Source organism: Carlito syrichta, unplaced genomic scaffold (assembly GCF_000164805.1).
Source record: "Carlito syrichta isolate Samal-C Ts95f unplaced genomic scaffold, Tarsius_syrichta-2.0.1 Scaffold308161, whole genome shotgun sequence".
Lineage (NCBI taxonomy): Eukaryota > Metazoa > Chordata > Mammalia > Primates > Tarsiidae > Carlito > Carlito syrichta.
In genome coordinates this window covers 85440-106989 of record NW_007252257.1, presented here as the reverse complement: position 1 = coordinate 106989, position 21550 = coordinate 85440, and the positions used below count along the sequence as shown (strand labels likewise).

At 37.8% G+C, this 21550-nt stretch overlaps 1 protein-coding gene across 1 annotated transcript in view; it reads left to right on the top strand.

Annotated features, from left to right (window-relative positions):
- The first annotated feature begins 209 nt into the window (after positions 1 to 209).
- The window catches only part of LOC103267551 (axonemal dynein light chain domain-containing protein 1-like), a 28725-nt gene continuing 7384 nt past the window's right edge, over positions 210 to 21550 (top strand). The window contains exons 1-9 of the mRNA XM_021716096.1: positions 210 to 409; positions 1405 to 1577; positions 2279 to 2382; positions 11917 to 12037; positions 12622 to 12707; positions 15504 to 15560; positions 16205 to 16307; positions 17894 to 18015; positions 19567 to 19705. Of these exons, the coding sequence (XP_021571771.1) occupies positions 313 to 409; positions 1405 to 1577; positions 2279 to 2382; positions 11917 to 12037; positions 12622 to 12707; positions 15504 to 15560; positions 16205 to 16307; positions 17894 to 18015; positions 19567 to 19705 (1002 nt within the window). The 5' untranslated portion in view covers positions 210 to 312. The remainder of the gene's footprint in view (positions 410 to 1404; positions 1578 to 2278; positions 2383 to 11916; positions 12038 to 12621; positions 12708 to 15503; positions 15561 to 16204; positions 16308 to 17893; positions 18016 to 19566; positions 19706 to 21550) is intronic.

Here is a 21550-nt window from a genome sequence, read left to right as displayed (position 1 = left end):
CCCCGGGGAGGCGGGCGGTCCGTGGGCGGTGCCGAGCGTGCCCTTCCCGCCTGCGCCCCCCATCCAGGCGCACCCACAGACTTCTTAGTCGCGTCCGCTCTCAGCGGTCTCCCCAAAGAAGCAAGTCCATGCTAGATGGGTTCTAAAATGCGAGCTGAACTTAAGTACGTAACGGGTCTCTCTCTCGCTCTCTCTCTTGCCTAGGACGATGGCGGCCTGACAGTCCCACGACGGCGCTCGCTTGTTCCTAAGTTAGCTTTCCGGAGGAATTTTTCAAATTACTAAAGAGAGGGATCGGAGGCTTTGTTTATTATGTCTCTCCCGAAAACGCCCTCCACATCGCTAAATTCTGCATCGATATCGGAGAGCAAAAAGTTAAAAGCATCTGCAACCAAGGAAGAGGCCAGAGGTGAACTTCAGGGACCCGGGTTGCAGACAAACAGTCATGGCCATAGACAGAAATCACAACCATTCGCCGTTTTCTTAGTCTGAGATTCAGAATACCTAGTTAGCTGCGTTTTTCCAGCACACTTGTTTGAATTAAGCCAAAGCCATTTGCCATTCCTTTTACAGTTTTGTTTTGTGTGAGTCAAAGTCTCACTTTGTTGCCCAGGCTGGAGTGCAATGGCACGATCACAGTTTATTGCAGCCTTGACCTCCTGGGCTCAGATAATCCTTCCACCTCAGCCTCCCCTGGTAGCTGGGACAAGAGACTCATGATACCATGCCCAACTCGTTTTTTGATTTTTTGTTTGTTTGTTTTTGAGATGAGGCCTCCCTATGTTGCCTAGGCTGGTCTTGAACTCCTGGGTTCAAGCAATCCTCTTGCTTCAGCCTCCCAAAGTACTGGGATTGCAGGCATGAGCCACTTTGCCCAGCTCTTTTTACAGTTCTTATTGCATGGATTTGCTCAGATTATTCCACTCTCATCTCTAACAATCCTAGTTTCTCTTTTACTTTTAAAACAACTCAGATCCCTTCTGTTCTATAAATGCCTGAATTTGGTGCAAGTATTCTCACCTTTGAATTTATAAAAGAAAAAATTACTAAATAATCTGACAGTTTCACATCAAAAGGAAACTAGACATTCATTCTCATCTTCTTAAGGGTATCTCTGTTAACTGAGCATGTTAAGTGAGTTTTTCAGCTTTAAATTTGGAATAATGCAGGTTCATCTTTGTACCTGAGTTTTAAAATCTGCATATGACGTAAATATGAGTAGGGCAGGCAATGTAAGTGTAATGTCTCTTGGCTAGATGATTTTCAGTGTTTTAGATATTACTTGTTACTATTCTTGTCAATTAGAAGCAATGTTTCTATAGATGAGATTGATGAAGAGTCTGGGAAGCTCCATTTCACTCCAGAAACTATAGTGAGAACTTTTATTTTCCATTACTTTCTTAGGGCTTCCTGCGCTAAGGGAGAATAAAAATATGGTGGATCATTCAAAACCTCTTCCTACTTCCCTTCAGAGTGAGTTCATTCCTGAGGAAGTTCTTCTCTCTCTGACCTGTGCAGCCAATGCTGGTCCTTGTCCTGAAAACTTAATGCCTCCTAAGAAAATTAAAACCCCAAAGGTTTGTATGTACATATGTTCAGTAATTGGTAACATTATATTTTGGGTATCTGGTTTGTTAAGTGTTTATTGAGCATATATTATATAGCCCAGATAGTCTTTAATTTTTTTTTGAGTTGGAGTCTCACTTCGTCGCCCAGGCTGAAATGCAGTGGCACACTCACAGCCACCCCAGTGTCGGCCTGCTGGGGTCCGGCAATCCTTCTGCCTCAGTCTTCCAACTAGCTAGAACCACAGGCACGTGCTACCATGCCCGGCTAATTTTTTACTTTATTATAGAGACAGGTTTTGCCAAGTTGTCCGGGCTGGTCTGGAACCCGCGGGCTCAGGCAATCCACTTGCCTCAGCCTCCCAAAGTTCTGGTTCCCATCAAGCCTGGCCAATTTTTTTTTTTTTTTGAGGTAATTTTCTAGATTGAAAATGCAGATCTTTTGTTTGAATGTTTCCAAGACTTGAGTATTTCCATTTACTTGTGTTTATGTGGATTTACTTAAATGATCATTACTACTCTCTTAATATTTTTCATTCACTGTATTTTTCTAGTTTTAGTCTTTCTCTATGTTACTGAATAAGAATTTTTGTTCTCTTTTTCCCCTAGAGTATCTAAGTGCCCTTAATGTAAATACTGTACTCAAAACTGGTTAAGAATTCATTTGGTTAGAGTGCCCTCTGCTGGGAGTTTGTGTTTTTGCTTTTTCCCAGGGTACTCTTCCACGTCCTGCAGACCATGTCTGGCATCACCCCATTCAAAGGAGTAAATTCAAATACCTGATTGACCATCCCATCTCCCTAACAGGAGCTGGAAGGTAAAGAAGGAAGGTGGGGGGGGGTGTAGACACAATAGATAGAGTTATTCTTCATTTTGTATGATTGCCTTGGGAGAGGCAGGATTAGAAAAATCACATATTCATAGATAATGAAATTTGAGGTATCTTTGATGAACGAGAATACGGTCCAGAAGGGCCAAGGGCCTTCTCTTTGTGTATTATTATTATCAGCAGGATGGATACAGGTGTTGGCTTTACATAATTTTGGTTGGTACAAGATTTTTGTGCATCCCTTTATATATCTATTCCTATACTTTGCTGATTCCTTTTGTACCCTAGTAAAAGAGACAAGATCCAACAGACAGAATACCTTTAGTGCCTCTTTTAGCTGTGTGTATATCTTTTTTGTACATCTTAGAAGAAATATCTAGGCAACATAGCTTTATGATGTAGAAAACCTTGAAGAACAAAAGGTTAATTCCTCGTTCTCTTCAAAGGAGACCTTAATAGTTACACTGTTTCCTATCAAATCATCTATAAATATTTGTTGTTTTGTATCATGCCTACAAATTATTCTAAATGTCAACATTTTCACTGTAAATATTGTGACTTGCTGAGTTTCTATGTAGTGTCCATTTATCAATTTATTCCATGCATGCCTCTTGCTTAAATGTCACTTTTGAATGAAATACTTAAACTTGCCATATTTGTATAGGTTATTTAGTCTTTCTGAAGTCTCATTTTCTCATATGTAAAATGGGATAATAGACTTACCCAATTTTGTGTGCCTTAAAGGCACAAACGAGATAATGATTGCAAGAGACTTGTAAAACTATAAAATGCTATTTAAATGTGAGGTGCTGTTACTCAGCTATGATTTAGTGTAAGAAAAAGTGGCAGAAACTTGTTTTATTGACTTTTATGCCCTGGGCTTAAGTGTCATAAAGGATCTGTACTTTATTTTGTTCCTTCAGATCATGATTATAATTATTATTAATAGTAATTAGTATTGGGAGTTGTTTGAAGTACTTTGAAAAATTAATTAGCTATATCTAATGTGGCAATAAGCTGACATCAAAGTTTTAATGTTGAATGACTTCTGAGTTGGAGTTTTTTAGAATGTGAAGATCAGGTGATAGGATAATGTTTTATCCCACTAAAACATTTTTACTGTAATCCCAGAACCTGTCAATACATATCTTACATGGCAGAAGGGACTTTGAAGATGTGATAAAGGTTAAGGACCTTCAGATGGAGAAATTATCCTGTGTTATAGGTTGGGTCTAGCCTAATCACCTGAATAATCAAAAGTAGAAAGGAAGGCAGTAGAGTGGGTAGAAAGATGAGACAGAAGGAGGAGGACAGATATGAAATGTGAAAGTGATTCAACCTGCTATTCCTGCCTTTGAAGATGGAGGAAGGAGGGACACAGCAAAGAATTGCAATAGGCTGGGAATTCTAGTGACCGGACTTCTAGTGACAACTCAACCGACAACAATCAAGGAAACAGGGATCTGAACCCTACAACTGCAAGGAACTGAATTCTGTTAACAAGCCAAATAAGCCCAAAAATGGATCTTCCTCTAGAGCATTCAGAAGGAAACACAGCCCTGTCAACACCTTGATTTTAGCCCTTTGAAACCTGTTGGACTTCTGACCTTCAAGACTTCTGACCTTCAACACAATACGTTTGTGTTGTTTGAGCTGCTACATTTGTGGTGTTTGTTATGGCACCAATGGAAATCTAATGCACGTATATACAACTAATAGTATTTGTAATAAGAGGTAACTTATTCAGCAACCTCAGCTATCCAGAGTCCAGCTGGAAAGTTATAAAACAACAAAGTGAATATCCACCGAGTAGTGTTTTTCAACAACTCAGTCAGAGTTCAGGGTGGAAAATAAATCACTCTAGATGTTTCAAGAAGGAAAGACTCGAATGCAAAATTCGGATATTCACAAAATTGTTGGAAGGGCTAAAGGAGTTGGTGTGAAGATGTGCCTGGGACAAATGACTCCAGAATAGGGGGGAAGTGACCCCCCAAGGAAGCTACTACCTCCAACGCTGCCACAAGAGCTGTGAGTTCAAGAGTATGTCCCCTTGAATAGATATTTGTCCAAAGAAGATAAAAGTGTCCAACAAGCACATGAAAAGATGATCAACATCATTAGCCATTTAAGGAAATACAAATAAAAACCTTATTTCACACCACTAGGATGACCATTATACAAAAGGTGGACAATAACAAGTGTAGGTGAGGATATAGAGAAATTGGAAGTGTCGTACATTGGTGGGAATGTAACACAGTATATCCCCTTTGGAAAAGTTTGGCAGTTCCTCAAAAAGTTAAACAGAGTTGTCATATGACCCAACGATTCTGCTCCTAGGTATATATATCCAAGATAATAGAAAACATGTCTGTACAAAAATTTGTAAGTGTTCACAGCAGGATTAATTCATAAAGCCAAAGAGTGGAAACAACTGTCTATCAGTTGATGACTGGATAAGCAAAGCATGATATATCCATGTAATGAACTATTATTCAGCCATAAAAGAAGTACTGATACATACTACAGCATAGATGAACCTTGAGAACATTACTCTACGTTAAAGAAGCCAGTTACAAAAGGGCACATATTATATGTTTCTATTTATATGAAATGTCCAGAATAGGCAAATCCAGACAGACAAAATGTAAACAGGTTGCTAGTGACTGGGGAGGGGAGAGGGGAGGGGAGTGGAGAACAACTGCTAATGGGCACGAGGTATCTTTTTAGAGTGATGAAAATATTCTGGAATTAGATATTGGTGATATTTGTACAACTTTACATAATATGTGGTGTGACAGCAGAGGAAAAACATAGTTTAAGAGTTTTTCCTGAAACACCATGTGACAAGTTGTAGACAAAGTGCTTAGGAGATTTTGGGAAACATTCTGCTTCCATAAAATGAATAGATACGGCTAGTTTTGCCAGTTTCTACTTCATCTTGCTTTGAAAGTAAATGTGTTACATGGAGCTGCAGCAGCCATCTTGTGACCATGAAAGATGTGCTAAGAGAATACAATGTTATGTGTCCTTTAACCAAGTGATAGTGTATCTCTAGATGTTTTTGCTGTTTTTAAAGGCCTCTTTAAGTTTGGTGTTCTGTTAATTGCAGCCAAAAACATTTCTAATGGATATTGGGGTAGTAGCGTACAGAAAAGCAAGAACTCTGGTTTTGGACTCTAGCTTAAAGTGCCTTTTGGATAGCTAAGTGAAAGTATTGGATAAGTAGTTGCATTTATGATTTCAGGAGGTGAGATTATAAATAACAACTTGTCTCTTCTTTTTGAAGTCTCTCCAATGGGGGGGGAAATCCTAATTCCTTATTAGTGTTGCCAAACCAAACTGGGGTCTGTTTGTGCAGCACAGGAAAGCCAAACACTCACCTCAGGATAGCAGCAAGAGAAAGTGAGGCATTTATTTGCAGGGTGCCAAGCAGGGAGGATCAGTTGCTAATGCTTGAGTCCTGACCTCCCCAGTGGTTTGCAGGTAAGAATTTTTAAAGACAGGGATAAATTTCAGGAAAGCAGAAGTTATAGGCAAAATTGTAAATCAATACAAGGAGGTTTACATTGGTTTTGGCCTGAAAGGGTGGGATACCTTGAAGTGGGGGCTTACAGGTCATAGGTAGATTCAAAGATTTTCTGGTTTGCAGTTGGTTAGGGAAGAGAAACCTTGTTTAAAGTCTTGGAGTCAGCGAAAAAGAATGTTAGCTCTGGCTTGTGGATGTGACTTTGTTCTATGGTGGACAAGTCTATGCAAACCTACCCCTAAAGTCCGAGAAAGCTAAGAAGCTGAAGAAAGAGGCTGACCAATTCAGTTTATTAGAAACATTTAGTAGGGACTTATGAACAGAAACCATGTCTGTGACTTGGGCAGTGGTAAGACAAGATGGTAGATTCCCCACGCTCCATGAGACCCAGGGCTTATATACCATAGGAAGAGTGTATATGTTATTCCGAAGGGATGTGTAGGACAGTTGAAGTGCAGTATCATCAATGTTGTCTGACCTAAGGGCAAGATTTATGGTAATTACCTATTCTTACTCAAGAAACAATAGATAAATTGGAAATCCTAGAGGCCTTCCCAGAACTGGAGTTAATCAGAAGTCAACATGGTGGACTAGCATCCAAGATGGAGTTGCCTTAGCTTCCATAGACTTTCTCCAGGGCTCTCAGGAAGAAATTTAGAACAAAGAATAGCGGTCAGAGTTTAGCCCTCAGTTCTTCTTTACTTAAGGTCTGTGTGCTGGTGGATCTGTTTGGTGGGGGTCTGGGTTTCTGAAAAGCAACTCAGAGATGTGTTAAGATGTTGTCTTTAGTTTCTATGGGAAGCCAAACATCCTGTGAGTCTAGGTTCCTTGGCTGTGGTTTTAGACTACAATTACCTTCTTATCTTGAAAAGTTCTTTACTTTTGAACTTTTGGTGTTTGAAGTTTGGTGTTCCTTCCCTTGAAGGAACTCAAACTTTTCCTTTATTTTCATGCTTGGGGTGGGGGGAGGGGCTTTAGGCCCCTAAGAGGGAGGTCACTGTTTAGTCTTACTAGTTCTACACGTCCTTAATTGTTTGTCTCTTGGATACCTCTCAGTACTCATTTCTTATTATGACTCCTTTATGCCTTTCAAGCCTGTCTTAGTCTGTTCAGGCTGTTATAATAAAAATACCATAGGCCAGGTAGCTTATAAACAACAGAAATTTCTCAGAGTTCTGGAGGATGAGTAATCCAAGGTCAAGGTGCCAGTGAGGACCCACTTTCTGGTTCACAGACGACTATCTTTTTGCTATGTCCTTACTTGAAGGACACTAATTTCATTATGAGGACTGCACCTTCATGACCTAATCACTTCTCAAAGGTCCCATCTTCAAATACTGATCACATTGGGACTTAGATTTAATATTCCTAGCACCTAGAGTAGTGACTGGTATGTAGTAGATGCTCAATAAAGTCTTTACTGTATGAACCAATAACTACATTTGGCATTTATAGAAGTGAATACAGAGAAGACTTTGTACCAAAGGACTCGACTGCCTAGCATTGTGTGTGTGTGTGTGTGTGTGTGTGTGTGTGTGTGTGTGTGTGTGTGTGTGTGTTTGACTTATGTGTATTTCTTGTTAGCACTGTATACCTGGATTTCGATTTTAAAATCTAATTGGATAATTCACATTTTATTTACTTTTTTTGTTGTTTTTTTGAGTTGGAACCTCACTTTGTTGCTCAGGCTAGAGTATAGTAGCATACTCATGGTCACCGGGGCCTCGACCTGCTGGTCTCAGGTGATCCTTCCACCTCAGCCTTCTAAGTAGCTGGAACTACAGGTGCCCGCCACCATGCCCAGTTAATTTTTTGATTTATTGTAGAGACAAGATCTCACCAAGTTGCTCAGGCTGGTCTCGAACCCCTGGGCTCAGGCAATCCTCTTGCCTTGGCCTCCAAAGTGCTGGGATTACAGGCTTGAGCCACTGTGCTGGGACTGATAGTTCACATTTTTAAAAGGAGTGTTTGATATGTTTTATATTTCTTGTAATTACTGATACATTTTGATTTATTTGCTTTCTTACTCTGATTTTGCATATGTGTTCCTTTTTCTTATTTTTTTGCTAGCTTAATGGAGCTTTCTTTTTTTTCTGCCTCTTTATATGCCATTAGAAGTGGGTGATAAAACTACAAAGAAAATTAAAGAAGTGATTAGCATTAGTCAAGACAGCAGTCACTCTTAGGGTAAAGGGGTTACAGAAGGATCATATGGATCATGTGGAGGGCTTTTGAGGTAACTGCTAAAGTTTTATCTCCTAATATGGTTGATTATTATAAGTATATTCATCATATAATAGATCTGTATATATTTATTTCATGCAGTTTTTGAATTTTTGTTAAATAAAAATGGACCATTTAAAAGTAATCAAAAAGTTTAACAAGGTTGCTAGATACATGATGAACATATTCCTATACACTGGTGGTCATCAATCAGAATTTAAACAATCTCACTCACAATAGCAAAAACATAAACACTTAGATATGCTCAAAGGAACATAGGACTGAATCTATGAAAAATCTACAAGACCTCTATGGAGACACATATAACTTTACTGAAAGACTTAAGAGGGTACCTGGGTAAATAGAGAGGTGTGCCATAGTCATGAGAAGGAAGTATCAACTATAAAGATTGAAGTTATCCCAAATTAGTCTATAAATTCAGTGCAACGTTGGTTAAAATTCCAACAAGTTTCCTCATGAGATTCGACAAGTTAATCCTAAAATTTACATGGAAGAGAAAAAGGACCAAGAAAAATTAGGCAATTTTGAGCAAAGCACATTGCAGGTGATTAATACACTATAATACCACTTAAATAAAATATTAAACCATACATAAATAATACTGCATATTATTTATGTATAAAACTATGTAGTAAAAACAGATAGGGCTAGGTGACTCAGCCTGTAATCCTGCGCCTTTGGGAGGCTGAGGAGAGTGGATTGCCTGAGCCCGCGGGTTCGAGACCCGCCTGGGCAGGCGAGACCTCATCTCTACAATAGATCAAAAAAATTAGCCGGACGTGGTAGCACGCGCCTGTAATTCTGGCTACTCGGAAGGCCGAGGCGGAAGGATCACTGGAGCCCAGCAGGTCGAGGCTGCAGTGGCCGGGAGCAGCCACTGCATTCCAGTCTGGGCGACAGAGTGAGACTCCAACTCAAAAAAAAAAAAAAAAACAGATAAAACCACACATGGTAATGATAAATACCAAATTCAAGATAGGGTGAGAAGGATGAAGATTTTAAAATCTGGAACTACTTGGTTCTATCAGAATTGCAAATGCATACTTTTTAACCTAGCAATTTCACTTCTCGGTATTCTACAGACACACTCACATGAGAAATGCGTATTGGCAGAAATACTCCTTGCAGTGTTGTTTGTAATAACAAAAGAATGCAAAAAAATCTAAATGTTTAGCAATTAGGGAATTAATAATAACATATCCATGCAATGGAATATTAGGTGACTAGTTAATTAAAAAAACTCATTGTGTACTGATATAGGGTGATCTCTAAGATAGTTGTTAAGTGAAAAAAGCGAGGTGTAGAAATATGCATAACTACATAAAAGGGAGGAAAGGATGCATATACTGGTATCTATAAGATGAACATAAGTGCTTATTACTCCTTGTCAATGTAGTATTTTATCAAACATTTTTACCTTTGCCAATTTGATGGGTGAAAAATTGTATCCCTGGATAGTTTTAAGTTATGTTTCTCTTATCATGTACAAAGTTGACCATATTTTCATATGTTTAAGATCTATTTGCATTTGTTTTTCTGTGAATATGGTTTCATATACTAAGAGCTATTTGTATTTCCTTTTCTGAGAATTGTCTAGTTTTTCCATTCAAACAGTGGTCTTTTTTAAAAAATTTATTTATAGGAAATTGTCTCTTTGTCAGTAATATGACCTGAAAATGTATCATTTCACTTTGTGAGTTTTCCTTTTGAGTTTGTGTTTGGTGATTTTTGTCAAGTAAAGTTAAACAATGTATACAGTCCAATTTACCAATGTTTTTTGTTATGGCCTCTGTATATAAAATATTTCTATGTAAATGACCTGGGTCAGTGCTGTGACTTTTATTTTATTTTATTTTTTAGTTGGGGTCTCACCTTGTTACCCTGGCTGGAGGACAGTGAAACTATCACGGCTCATCACAGCCTACACCTTCTGGGCTCAAATGTTCCATCTGACTCAGCCTCCAGAGTAGCTGGGACTACAGGCGTGCATCGCCATGCCCAGCCAGTTTTTTTATTTGTGTAGAGACAAGGTCTCATTATGTTCCCCAGGCTGGTCTCAAACTCTTGGACTTAAATAATCCTCTCACCTCAACCTCCCAAAGGGCTGAGATTACTGGTATGACATACAACATCCAGCTGCTGTGACTTAATTTTTTAAAGTTTTTTTTCTTTTTTTGAGTTGGAGACTCACTCTGTTACCCAGGATGGAGTGCAGTGGCATGATCACAGCCATCACAGTCTCGACCTGCTGAGCTTAGGTGATCCTTCCACCTCAGCCTTCCAAATAGCTGGAACTACAGGCATGTGCCACTATGCCCAGTAAATGTTTTGATTTTTTGTAGAAACAAGATTTCGCCAAGTTGCCCAGACTGGTCTTGAACCCCTGGGCTCAGGCAATTCTCTTGCCTCTGCCTCCCAAGTGCTGGAATTACAGGTGTGAGCCATGGCACATGGCCTGCTGTGACTTTAAATAACAAAATTATGGTTGCCATTATAGAAATTTCAAAATCTGGGTGATAAATTGTGAATATTCAACAAATTTATTCCACAAATATAAATTATGTATACCATATGGAAAATGTGACTTTGGGTGTCTGGGAAACTCCAGGTGCTAAATAGAAGGACTTTAGAAGTAGAGGAGATTTATTTTGACTAGGGATGGCAGAATGGTTTCCATGAAGGTGGCATTTCAGTTGGACATTGAGGATTTGGATATGTGATTCTGGTGAAGAGGGCCTTCAAAGGGGGTGCTTAATGCTTGGGGTAAGAAGTGATCTAGTCTATGAAAACAATATTATAAGAAAGTTTAAGATGCATCACAGAATTGAAGATAAGACTTGAAAAAATAAATCAGACTTCAGAAATAACAATCCAAGGCAGCTCTGGGGAATTTGGTAGAAGGATCTAATGGACAATCAATTGAGGGCATTATTGTGGTGATGATTTAATGTCTGTTGTTTTCTATCTTGGAAATCTTCAACTACTTGAGATTCTGTCTCCTAGGAGAGTGTATTTGATCTGGCTTAGACAACTTGCCCACTCCTTGTTTACCAGAGGCCTTTTTTTTCTCACTTTTAAATTTTTGTTTTATGAAACTTCTTATTTTGAAATAATTTTGAGATTTCTAGGAAAGTTACAGATGTTATGAGCCTTGGAAAATATTCCAGGGAAAGGTAGTAGTAAGTCATCATCAACTTTCTGAAGAATGGTTTCCGTGAGAGAGGAGTGTAGAAATCAGACTGAGAAGAATCAGAATCAGAAGAGAGATGTGGGTAGAAATTTCAGGAAGTTTGATGTTTAACAGAAAGTGAGAGATGATAGATTGATCAATCCACAGATGATGGTAACATGACAGTAAGGGAAGATTTTTAGAAGGGAAAAAACTTATTATAGACCAATGGGAATGTTTCAGTAGAGTGGGAGATACACAAGTTAGATTCCTAAGGCTATAAACAAAGATGGAATCAAGGGCCTAAGTTGAGGAAATAACCACAGGAAAGAGAATATATCTTGACCTGAGACTGAAGAGTTTGTGATGTGAATGAGAAATTTCAGGTAGAGAAGAGGAAGAATGTGAGGGAAACTCATGTTTACAGCCTCAGCCTCCTTAGTAAAGTATTAGGTGAGGACATTCGTTTTGCCAACACAAATGACCATTTATCCACTAGAAGGATATGTGTGGTCCTTACCCAATCTTATTTAGTAGCCAGATAGAAAATTCCTCTTGTAAGTATATTTTTCTTGTTTTTTAGGGATATTTCTTTTCTGTATGATGTTAAATATGTAAAAGGGGAGACTAGGGAGAATGCAGTTTGTCCCCCATATTTGAACCGTTTGATACAGTCACATGATGGTGTTATTGTGCCTCATAAGGTAAATAAAGTATTTGACAAATAATCTTTTCTCTCTTCTTTTACTTTTTATAATCATTTCTCCAAAATATAAAGCAATGTTATACTTTAACAACCTGCATTGCCTACCACTATTTGCAACACTTTATAATTATTTATTTAAAGGAAAAGACCAAAAATACCTTATTTTAAGCCATTTTTCAAACCATGGTTACTCACTTTAATCTAGAAAATGCAGTATGGGAGACTAGATTTCTTTCCCTCAGAAAATCCACATATAAGGTTGTAGAATTCTTAACTTTGGTGTTTTGCTAAGTTGAATTTTAAATTTCCTGCTGAATTTAAAAGAATCAACAAATTTCTGAATATATGGGATACGTGTAACTAACAATAGAATCAGAGTTGTTTTTCTGATTCATAGCTATTTTAGAGATGTGTGCTCTGCTTAGTTGTTTGTCATTTACTATGACCCACATTACTAATATTGTTATTGCTCTAATCAAAATCTCTAAACTTTAAAAAAAACAGTATCACTTTGGGTTAGAAGTTAAGATTTGTGCAACTCAATTTTAAAATCTATTAATGTATTCATTCTTTTCTTTTAAGCCAAAGACACTAACAGATACTTTGATTCCTGAAGAATTTCATATTGTGTCAAGTATAGGAGTTTCAGGTTTGGAGTGTTATGATGAGTGAGTACTATTATATCTATAGAATATCTGACAAATTGAATTGTTTTATTCTTCCTAGCCATAAAAGAACCTGAAACAGTGCACTCATGTTTTTAGGGAATATCTAAATTGCAATGAGGAAGCATTTGGGCTAGCCATCCTAATGCAATTTAAGAAAGATATAGCCGGGTTCGGTGGCTCAGCCTGTAATCCCGTGCTTTGGGAGGCTGAGGTGAGTGGATTGCCTGAGCCCGCGGGTTCGAGACCCACCTGGGTAACTTGGTGAGACCTCATCTCTACAATAAATAAATAAATAAATAATTAGCTGGGCGTGGTAGCACACTCCTGTAGTTCCAGCTACTTGGAAGGTTAAGGCGGAAGGCTCCTGGAGCCCAGCATGTCGAGGCTGCGGTGGCCGGGAGTGGCCATTGCACTCCAGTCTGGATGACAGAGTGAGACTCCAACTCAAAAAAAAAAAAAGAAAGATATAAAATAAACTAATGAAATGGGCTTAAAAAGTTTGACATTTTATTGTTCTCTATCTTTTCCTGCCATTTAATTTTGTGTTTTTTAGCAAATTGAACTTTGTTCTGAATGCTTGGCTGTGTCCTTTTGGATGGTTTTCATTGTTTTTTTGAATTGGGGTCTCACTCTGTCACCCAGGCTGGGCAGCAGTGGCATGGTCGTGGCAGCCTCTACCTCCTAGGCTCAGGTGATCCTCCTGCCTCAGCCTCCCAAGTAGTTGGGACTATAGGTATATGCCACCACACCCAGCTAATTTCTTTTTCTTTTTTTTTTTTCTTTTTGTAGGATCGAGGTCTTACTACAATGCCTAGGCTGGTCTTGAACTCCTGAGCTCAAGTGATCCTCCTACCTTGAACTCCAAGCCAAAAATGATTTTGAGTAATAATTATGAAGACCTCTAGGCCGAAGTAGCCTTTTAGGCCAAAATTTCACAAGGCATGCTCCAGGGGTTTGCACCAGACTTCAGAGTAATTATCTTGTTTTCTTTGATTCTTGGTTACAGAATTCGAAATGGGAGCTTACTTTTATTTTCTGAAATAACACTTGAATGTTTCATAGTTTAAAAAACTAGAACTTTAGCTAGGCTCGGTGGCTCAGCCTGTAATCCCGCACTTTTGGTGAGTGGATTGCCTGAGCCCACAGGTTTGAGACCTGCCTGGCCAACTTGGTGAGACCTCATCTCTACAATAAATCAAAAATTAGCCGGGCGTGGTAGCACGTGCCTGTAGTTCCAGCTACTTGGAAGGCTGACGCGGAAGGATCGCCGGAGTCCAGCAGGTCGAGGCTGCAGTGGCCGGGAGTGGCCACTGCACTCCAGACTGGGTGAGAGTGAGACTCCAACTCAAAAAACAAAAAACAAAAAAAAAAACTTGAACTTTGGACTAAAATTTCATAATAAAATATCCAGAGACTGTCACGCTTGATATTGTCACTCCAATATGTATATGGTATTTCCTTATGATGGTGGGTTCAGAACAATATTTTGCCAAAGAGAGCTAAATGGAACTCATCTTTTTTTTTTGAGTTGAAGTCTCACTCCGTTGCTCATGCTGGAGTGCAGTGCCACACTCACGGCCATCCCAGTGTCGACCTGCTGGGCTCTGGCGATCCTTCTACCTCAGCCTTTGTGGTAACCGGAACTATAGGCGCAGGCTACCATGCCCAGCTAATTTTTGATTTATCGTAGAGACAAGGTCTCACCAAGTTGCCTGGTCTGGTCTCAAACCCGTGGGCTCAGGCAATCCACTAGCCTCAGCCTCCCAAATTGCTGGGATTATAGACTGAGCCACCGAGCCCTGCTGGAGCTCATCTTTTGGTAACCTTTTATTTTATATAAGTTCATACTTACACAAAAGTTGCAATAATAGGAAAAGGAATGCCATATACCTTCTATTCTGATTCATTGTTGTTTGCATTTTGTCTCATTTGCTCTCATATTTTAAAACTATTCAAGAGTAAGTGTTTAAGACATCATGGCCATCTACTACCAATTACTTTCACGTATATTTCATAACAACCTACTCGTTGTAGATCTTTTGATGATTTTTCTAAAGCTTCATCATATTTCTTCTGTATTATTAGTTGGCATTTTACCATATGAACTCATGGATTTCTAGTTTATTTGGTGGGTTTTGATTCTTTGCTATCGTTGTTTATTTATTTATTTATTTATTTATTTTTGAGTTGGAGTCTCACTCTGTCACGCAGGTTGGAGGACAGTGGCACGCTCCTGGCCACTGCAGCCTCAACCTACTGGGCTCAGGCCATCCTTCCACCTCAGCCTTCCAAGTAGCTGGAAATACAGGTACACACCACCATACCTGGCTAATTTTTTTATTTTTTATTTTTATTGTAGAGATAAGTTCTCGCCAAGTTGCCCAGGCTGGTATAGAACCCCAGGGCTCAGGCAATTCTCTCACCTTGGCCTCCCAAAGTGTTGGGATTATAGGCGTGAGCCACTGCTTCCAGTCTCATTGTTTATTTTGATTCTCAATTTTTGTTCCAGGTTTGGCCAATAGCAACTTCTTTGAGCTTGCTCTTGTGTTCTTTTGACTTGTCCCCATCAATATTTGAACACTTTTTATTTTTTGAGTCTGTAAGATTTCCATGTTCATCTTGTCTTTTCCAACTCCAGTCCTGGTATCAGCCATGAATCACTTCTCCAAGAAGTACCGATTCCTTTTAGTGGAGAATGGCACTCAGAAACCACGATTCTGGGTGCTAGGAGTGCTAATTGATAAGTAGGCCAGAAAAATTTCTTAAAATAACATTTACCTGTTTTATTTATTGTAGCAAATATACTACTCTCCTCACAGATAGTGAAAACAGGCTATTGCTCTTCCCATCCATGTGAGTACAGCTTATTATATAAAGTGTTTCTCAGAAATAATAACTATGTGCATAAATTTCTTTTGGTACTTTATTAAGCAAAAAAATATTAAAATTATAAGCAGAAACCCAAGAAAACCAATAATTGCCCACAATTCCGACATCTAATTAGCATTATCATGTGTCTCATTATGTATTGTATTTTACATAGTTATGTAGATGGCATAATATTTAAGTAGTATAAAATACTTTTATATTCTACATTCAACTGTTAGTATTTCTCTATTTTGCTATAGTCTTTTTTTTTCTTCATCTTTTCTTTGTCCCTTTTCTCACATTGTGAGGTAACCAACGTTAACAGCTTGGTGTTTATTTCGTCACATTTTTTTCTATGTTCTTATGCTCCTATACAATAGGTATATAGAATTTTTGGGGGGGTGAATATTATTTTCCTATAAAAAAAGAGGATCATACTATTTACATTTTCTTTTTTTCCCCATTATTACTGATCTCCCAGTAGATTAATTGGTACAGGTCTAATGCTTTAAAATACCACTAATATTCAATAGTATATAATTTCTCTTTGCATGTTTATATTCTTTTTGCCATTTGAGAACAATTTGTTTGAACGCTAATTACTTAAGTCTGCCATCTTAATTTTTTAGGAAACCAAATAAAAGAGTAGAAGTGGTCCAGCTGAATGAAGTGATGGATGCTATGCTAGAGAGGGCTGGTGTGGAAAATCAGGAATATACAGGACCAACCAAGGTAACTGCAAAGGTCAATATAACCTAGTAGTTAAGAACATGCACTCTGGAGGCAGAATGCCTGAGTTGGAATCCTGACCTTATCATTTATTAGCTTGTGACCTTGGACAAGTCATTTAATGTATTTCTGCCTCAATTTCCTCATCTGTAAATTAGAGATAATAATAGTACGTACATCATAGGGTTTTTGTGGAGATTAAATGACATAATCAAGTACTTAGAATAGTGCCTGACATGTAGTAAACACCGTTTAAGTAATTATTAGAATTATTGTTTTGTTAAACTATGGCACTATTGATTACATGACCCTTTTAAATTTATATACCACTAAAAAACATTGCCAATTAAACCATTCTTCCTTACTGTTTGTGATTTTTACTTTTGCACTTAATGTAAGAAGTCTTGCAGTGTTACATATATAGAGATTTATTTTTTTCTTTATGAGGACTATTTCTTTTTTGTTCTATAACTTTTTATTTTGTTTTGTTTTTTGAGTTATGGTCTCACTCTGTCACCCAGGCTGGAGTCCAGTGGCATGATCACAGCTCACTGCAGCCTCATTCTTTCCCCTTCTCCTGGACTCAGATAACCTTCTGCCTCAGCCTTCCTAGTAGCTGGGACTATAGGTATGCACTACCATGTCCGGCTAATTTTTATTTTATTTTTGTAGAGATGAGGTCTTGCTATGTTGCCTAGGTTGGTCTTGAATTCCTGAGTTCAAGCAATCTTCCCGCGTTGGCCTCCCAAAGTGTTGGGATTATAGGCATGAGCCACCATTTCCAGCAAGTAAATTTTATTGGTACAGAATTTGAAACTTACAGAAAAATTCAATCCAAGGCACTGCTTGTAAACTTTACCCAGGTTATCTATCCAATTGTTTATTTGTACCCTATTTGCTTTATCATTCTTTTCCCTTCTCTATATTCTGAACCATTTTGGAATAAGTGGGAAACATCATGCCTCTTTAACACCACATACTTCAGGGTCTATTTCCTACAGACAAGGGCATTCTTTTATATGTCTATAATATAGTTCTCAAACTCAGGACATTTAATATTGATATGATAGCATTATCTAACATAGTCTGCATCCAGATTTCACATTTTGTCAGTCATCCCTATAATGGCTTTTATAGCTACTTTTCCCCTTTAGTCCAGGATCCCATGATCACCCAGTGTTTCTAGTTGTCATGTTTCTTTCTTTAATCTGAAGCAATTCCTCAACCTTTCTTTGTTTTTCTTGATCCTGATATTTTGAAACACTCAGGCCAGTTATTCTGTAGAATGTTCCTCAATTTGGTTTGTCTGATGTTTACTTATAATTAGATTTAGGTTTTATACTTTTGGCAGGTATAACATAGAGCTGTATTATATAAAGAGGCACATGATCAGATGATTAGATAGATTTTTAAAAAATCATATATTACCCTTTATATATCTCTATATATATTTCATATATATAAAAATACAAGTGAAGCGAATTAATCAAGATGTTTCTAAAACTTATTCACATTCAGGGTGCCCCCTAAAATGATTTTTACTGATAAGATTATAATAAGTACTGATTATGTTACTTATCTTTTTCCAGATGCACAAACTGCTACACATATTGAAAAAGGAACAAACCATTTATAATACAGTGTTTCATGAAGTTATCCGGCAAGTTAGTGTGGACTGTGCAGATAGGGGAGAGCTACTCTCTAAAATCAGGTTAGAGTTATTAGAATAATTCAGTTTTTAAAAATTTTAAATAAGAATTGTGGTTATATCTACTTTTGAGAAAGCCACAAAAGTACACCTTTCTATTCTACTGATAATAAGGAATCTAACTGTATAGTAAAAATACCAGTTAGTAGTTGAGAACTTCCTTAAGAGGATTTCTGTTGGGATATTTGATACCACATTATTTTATGATTGCAACATAGTGGGAAATGTATAGGTTCTTTCAAGTCAGACAGATCTGGTTCAAATCTTCATCCATTAATAGGTGAAAGTCCTGACCGGAGCCTCATTTTTCCCATATGTAAATGAAATTCCTAGCTTATGTGAAAGTTTTCATTGTCTATCTGTTCATTCATAAATCAATGATATTTATTATCTACTCTGTGCCAAGCATTGAGGTGCTTCATGAGATTTAAATGAGAACATAGAAGTAGGTACTCAATAAATATAATTATTATCATATGTAAATTAGAGGTAATGATAGTACTCACTTCATAGGGTTTTTGTGGTGATTAAATGACATAATAAATGTAGTGTACTTAGAACAATGTACTTTCTAAATGAAAAATACTATTGTTACTACAGTTCTTCTTTTGACTGTGATACTTTCCAAGAAACTGAAAGAATAGTAGAAAAAGTTGTTCTATAACTTTTTATTTTGTTTTGTTTTTTGAGTCATGTTCTCACTCTGTCACCCAGGCTGGAGTCCAGTGGCATGATCACAGCTCACTGCAGCCTCATTCTTTTCCCTTCTCCTGGACTCAGATAGCCTTCTGCCTCAGCCTTCCAAGCAGCTGGGACTATAGGTGTGCGCTACATATCTGCAGCTCACTTGCCATGGAACCATAGGCCGATTTTTAGATCTCTCTGGACATCAGTTTCTTCTAAATGGGAATTAATATTATCAGTTTGCCCTATTTGTCCACTGCCTGATTTTGAAACTGAGTTCCCTCTGCGTGGCAGTGCTGAGAAGCTAGGAACAAAGGCATTAATAAGAAACTCGTTAAGATTAGATATGCAGGAGTAAGTAGTTAGAATGCTATTGAGAGCTGGAGAGTGCCAAATTCAGAATGAGAATAGGGACAACTAAAGTCCAAGTTGTCGATCTTAAGGCAGGAGGTATAGATGAGGAAGCAAGGCAAAATAGCTAGATAACTAATGATGTATAGAAGCCTTCCCCTTAAGAGAGGTAGGTGTGGAAAGGACTATTCAACTGGTTTCAGAAGTTAGGTTCTAGGGGCCAAAATAGGGTGGAGTTATATCCCAAGGCATCTCAATAGAGACAGGTAGGCAAGTCAAAGCCCAAATAATTTAAGAAGAGTTGAATACCAGGGACCCAATTAAATTACTAAGTCCAAAGTGCCAGAGATAGGATTAGAGTAGGGCTTTAAAGCTAAGGATTTAGAATAAGGTAAAGATGGAAATAAGAGTACATAGTAAGTAAGAATAAGCGAAGTGCCTTCAAAATGATTGCTGCCAGTGTTCATGATGTATTCATGGAATGGTGAAACACTCAACAATTCCAAAATAATCTTGTAGCCAGCATTTTATTGTGATAAGGAGGTCTTTCCAAGGTCTAGGGACCACTTTCAATGGGGAAGATTTCTGTTGTCCTGAACCTGGCATTTTAAAGTATTCTCTGCTTCACAAGATTGTTGTGAAGATCCAAAAATCCCCAGTAAATGGTAACACTAATCCCTGGGAAGTACTTGCTATCAGCTTCCTCTCTTTGCATATTACTGTAGCTTTCTTTTCTGTCTCTAATTGAGTGCTTTCTGATCAATTTGTAGGTGTCTCTGCTTCACGCAAAAACTGCCTTTGAGGCCCATTGCTGCAGGAGGGTTTTGTAATGTATGCTTTTCTAGGGAGAAGAATAATTGTCAGATTGGATATGAGCTGAACAAACTCCCTCATTACACAGAAATAGGAATGCTACTATAGTTCTTTTTGGTTGACACTATATCTTTGGATTCAAGTACCTGACTTTTTTTTTCTTTTTTTTTGAGTTGGCGTTCTCACCCTGTTGCCCAGACTGGAGTGCAGTGGCATGCTCATGGCCACTGCAACCTCGACCTACTTGGCTCAGGTGATCCTTCAGCTTCAGCCTTCCAAGTAGCAGGAACTACAGGCATGCGCCACCATGCCCAGCTGATTTTTTGATTTATTGTAGAGATGAGGTCTCACCAAGTTGCACAGGCTGGTCTTGAACCCGTGGGCTCAGGCGATCCTCTCACCTTGACCTTCCAAAGTGCTGGGATTATAGGAATATGCTACCGTGCTCAGCTGGCTTTTTTTTCAATTTAAATTTTTCCAATATTTTATTGTGAAAATAAAATATGTATACTCACCATTTAGATTCTGCCATTCGTATTTTATCCTATTTGTTTTATTGTCTCTCTGTCTGTCTAGCCACCCTTCTAGCCATTCACCAGTTTCATGCATTTCAAAGTAAATTGAAATCAGTATATTTCACTGTAATTGCCTCAGAATTTTTTTCATTTTGGTAATTTTTATAAGAAAGGGGTCTCATAATATTGCCTGGGCTGGACTTGAACTCCTGCGCTCAAGTGATCCTCTTGCCTCAGCCTTCCGAGTAGCTGGGACTTCAGCTGTGCACCATTACGCCTGGCTACCTCAGCATTTTTGTCATTAACCAGAGTTCAATATTTATTTGCATTTGTTTTCTTTTTTTGAGTACAATTTGCATACACAGAAATACACAAATCTTGTGTACATTTGTTCACTCAAGCTTTCCCAGTAAATTCCCAGCCCCACTTTTCCAGACATTCTAATTCTTTTTTATATTAGTTTGCCTATTTAGAAACTTCATATAAGTGCAATGATATAGTATATACTCTATTATGCAAGATTTCTTTCATGTAGCATATTTTTGAGATTCATCCATATTGTTGCATGTATTGGTGGACTGTTCTTTTTTATTGTCAAATAGTATTTCATTGTATGAATGGAACAAAAGTAGTTTATCTGTTCTCCTTTTGACAAACACTGACTTTTTTCCAGTTTTGGATTATTATACATAAAGCTATCACAAACATTTTTGTATGGGTCTTCATGAAAATATGTTTTCATTTCTTGAGTAAGTACCCAAGAGTGGAATTGCTGATTATACCATTATTTACTACCACTAACAGCATATGGGAATACTGGTTGCTCTACATTTTTGCCAACATTTGATATCCTAAGTCTTTTTAAAAATTTTAACCATTCTGATGAGTGTGTATACTAGTATGCCTTTATGGTTTTAGTTTGCATTTCCTTGCCAATTGCTGTTGAGCATTTTTTCATGAGCTTATTTGCCATATATATTTTTGGTGAAATATTTTTACAATTCTTTTGATTATTTTTAAATTATATAGTTTGCCTTTTTATTATTGAGTTGCAGGGGTTTCTCATTAATCCTGGAAACTAATTTTTGTCATATGTATATCATGTATATCAGTTTTATTTATATACTATTTATATATATATATATATATATATATATATTTTTTTTTTTTTTTTT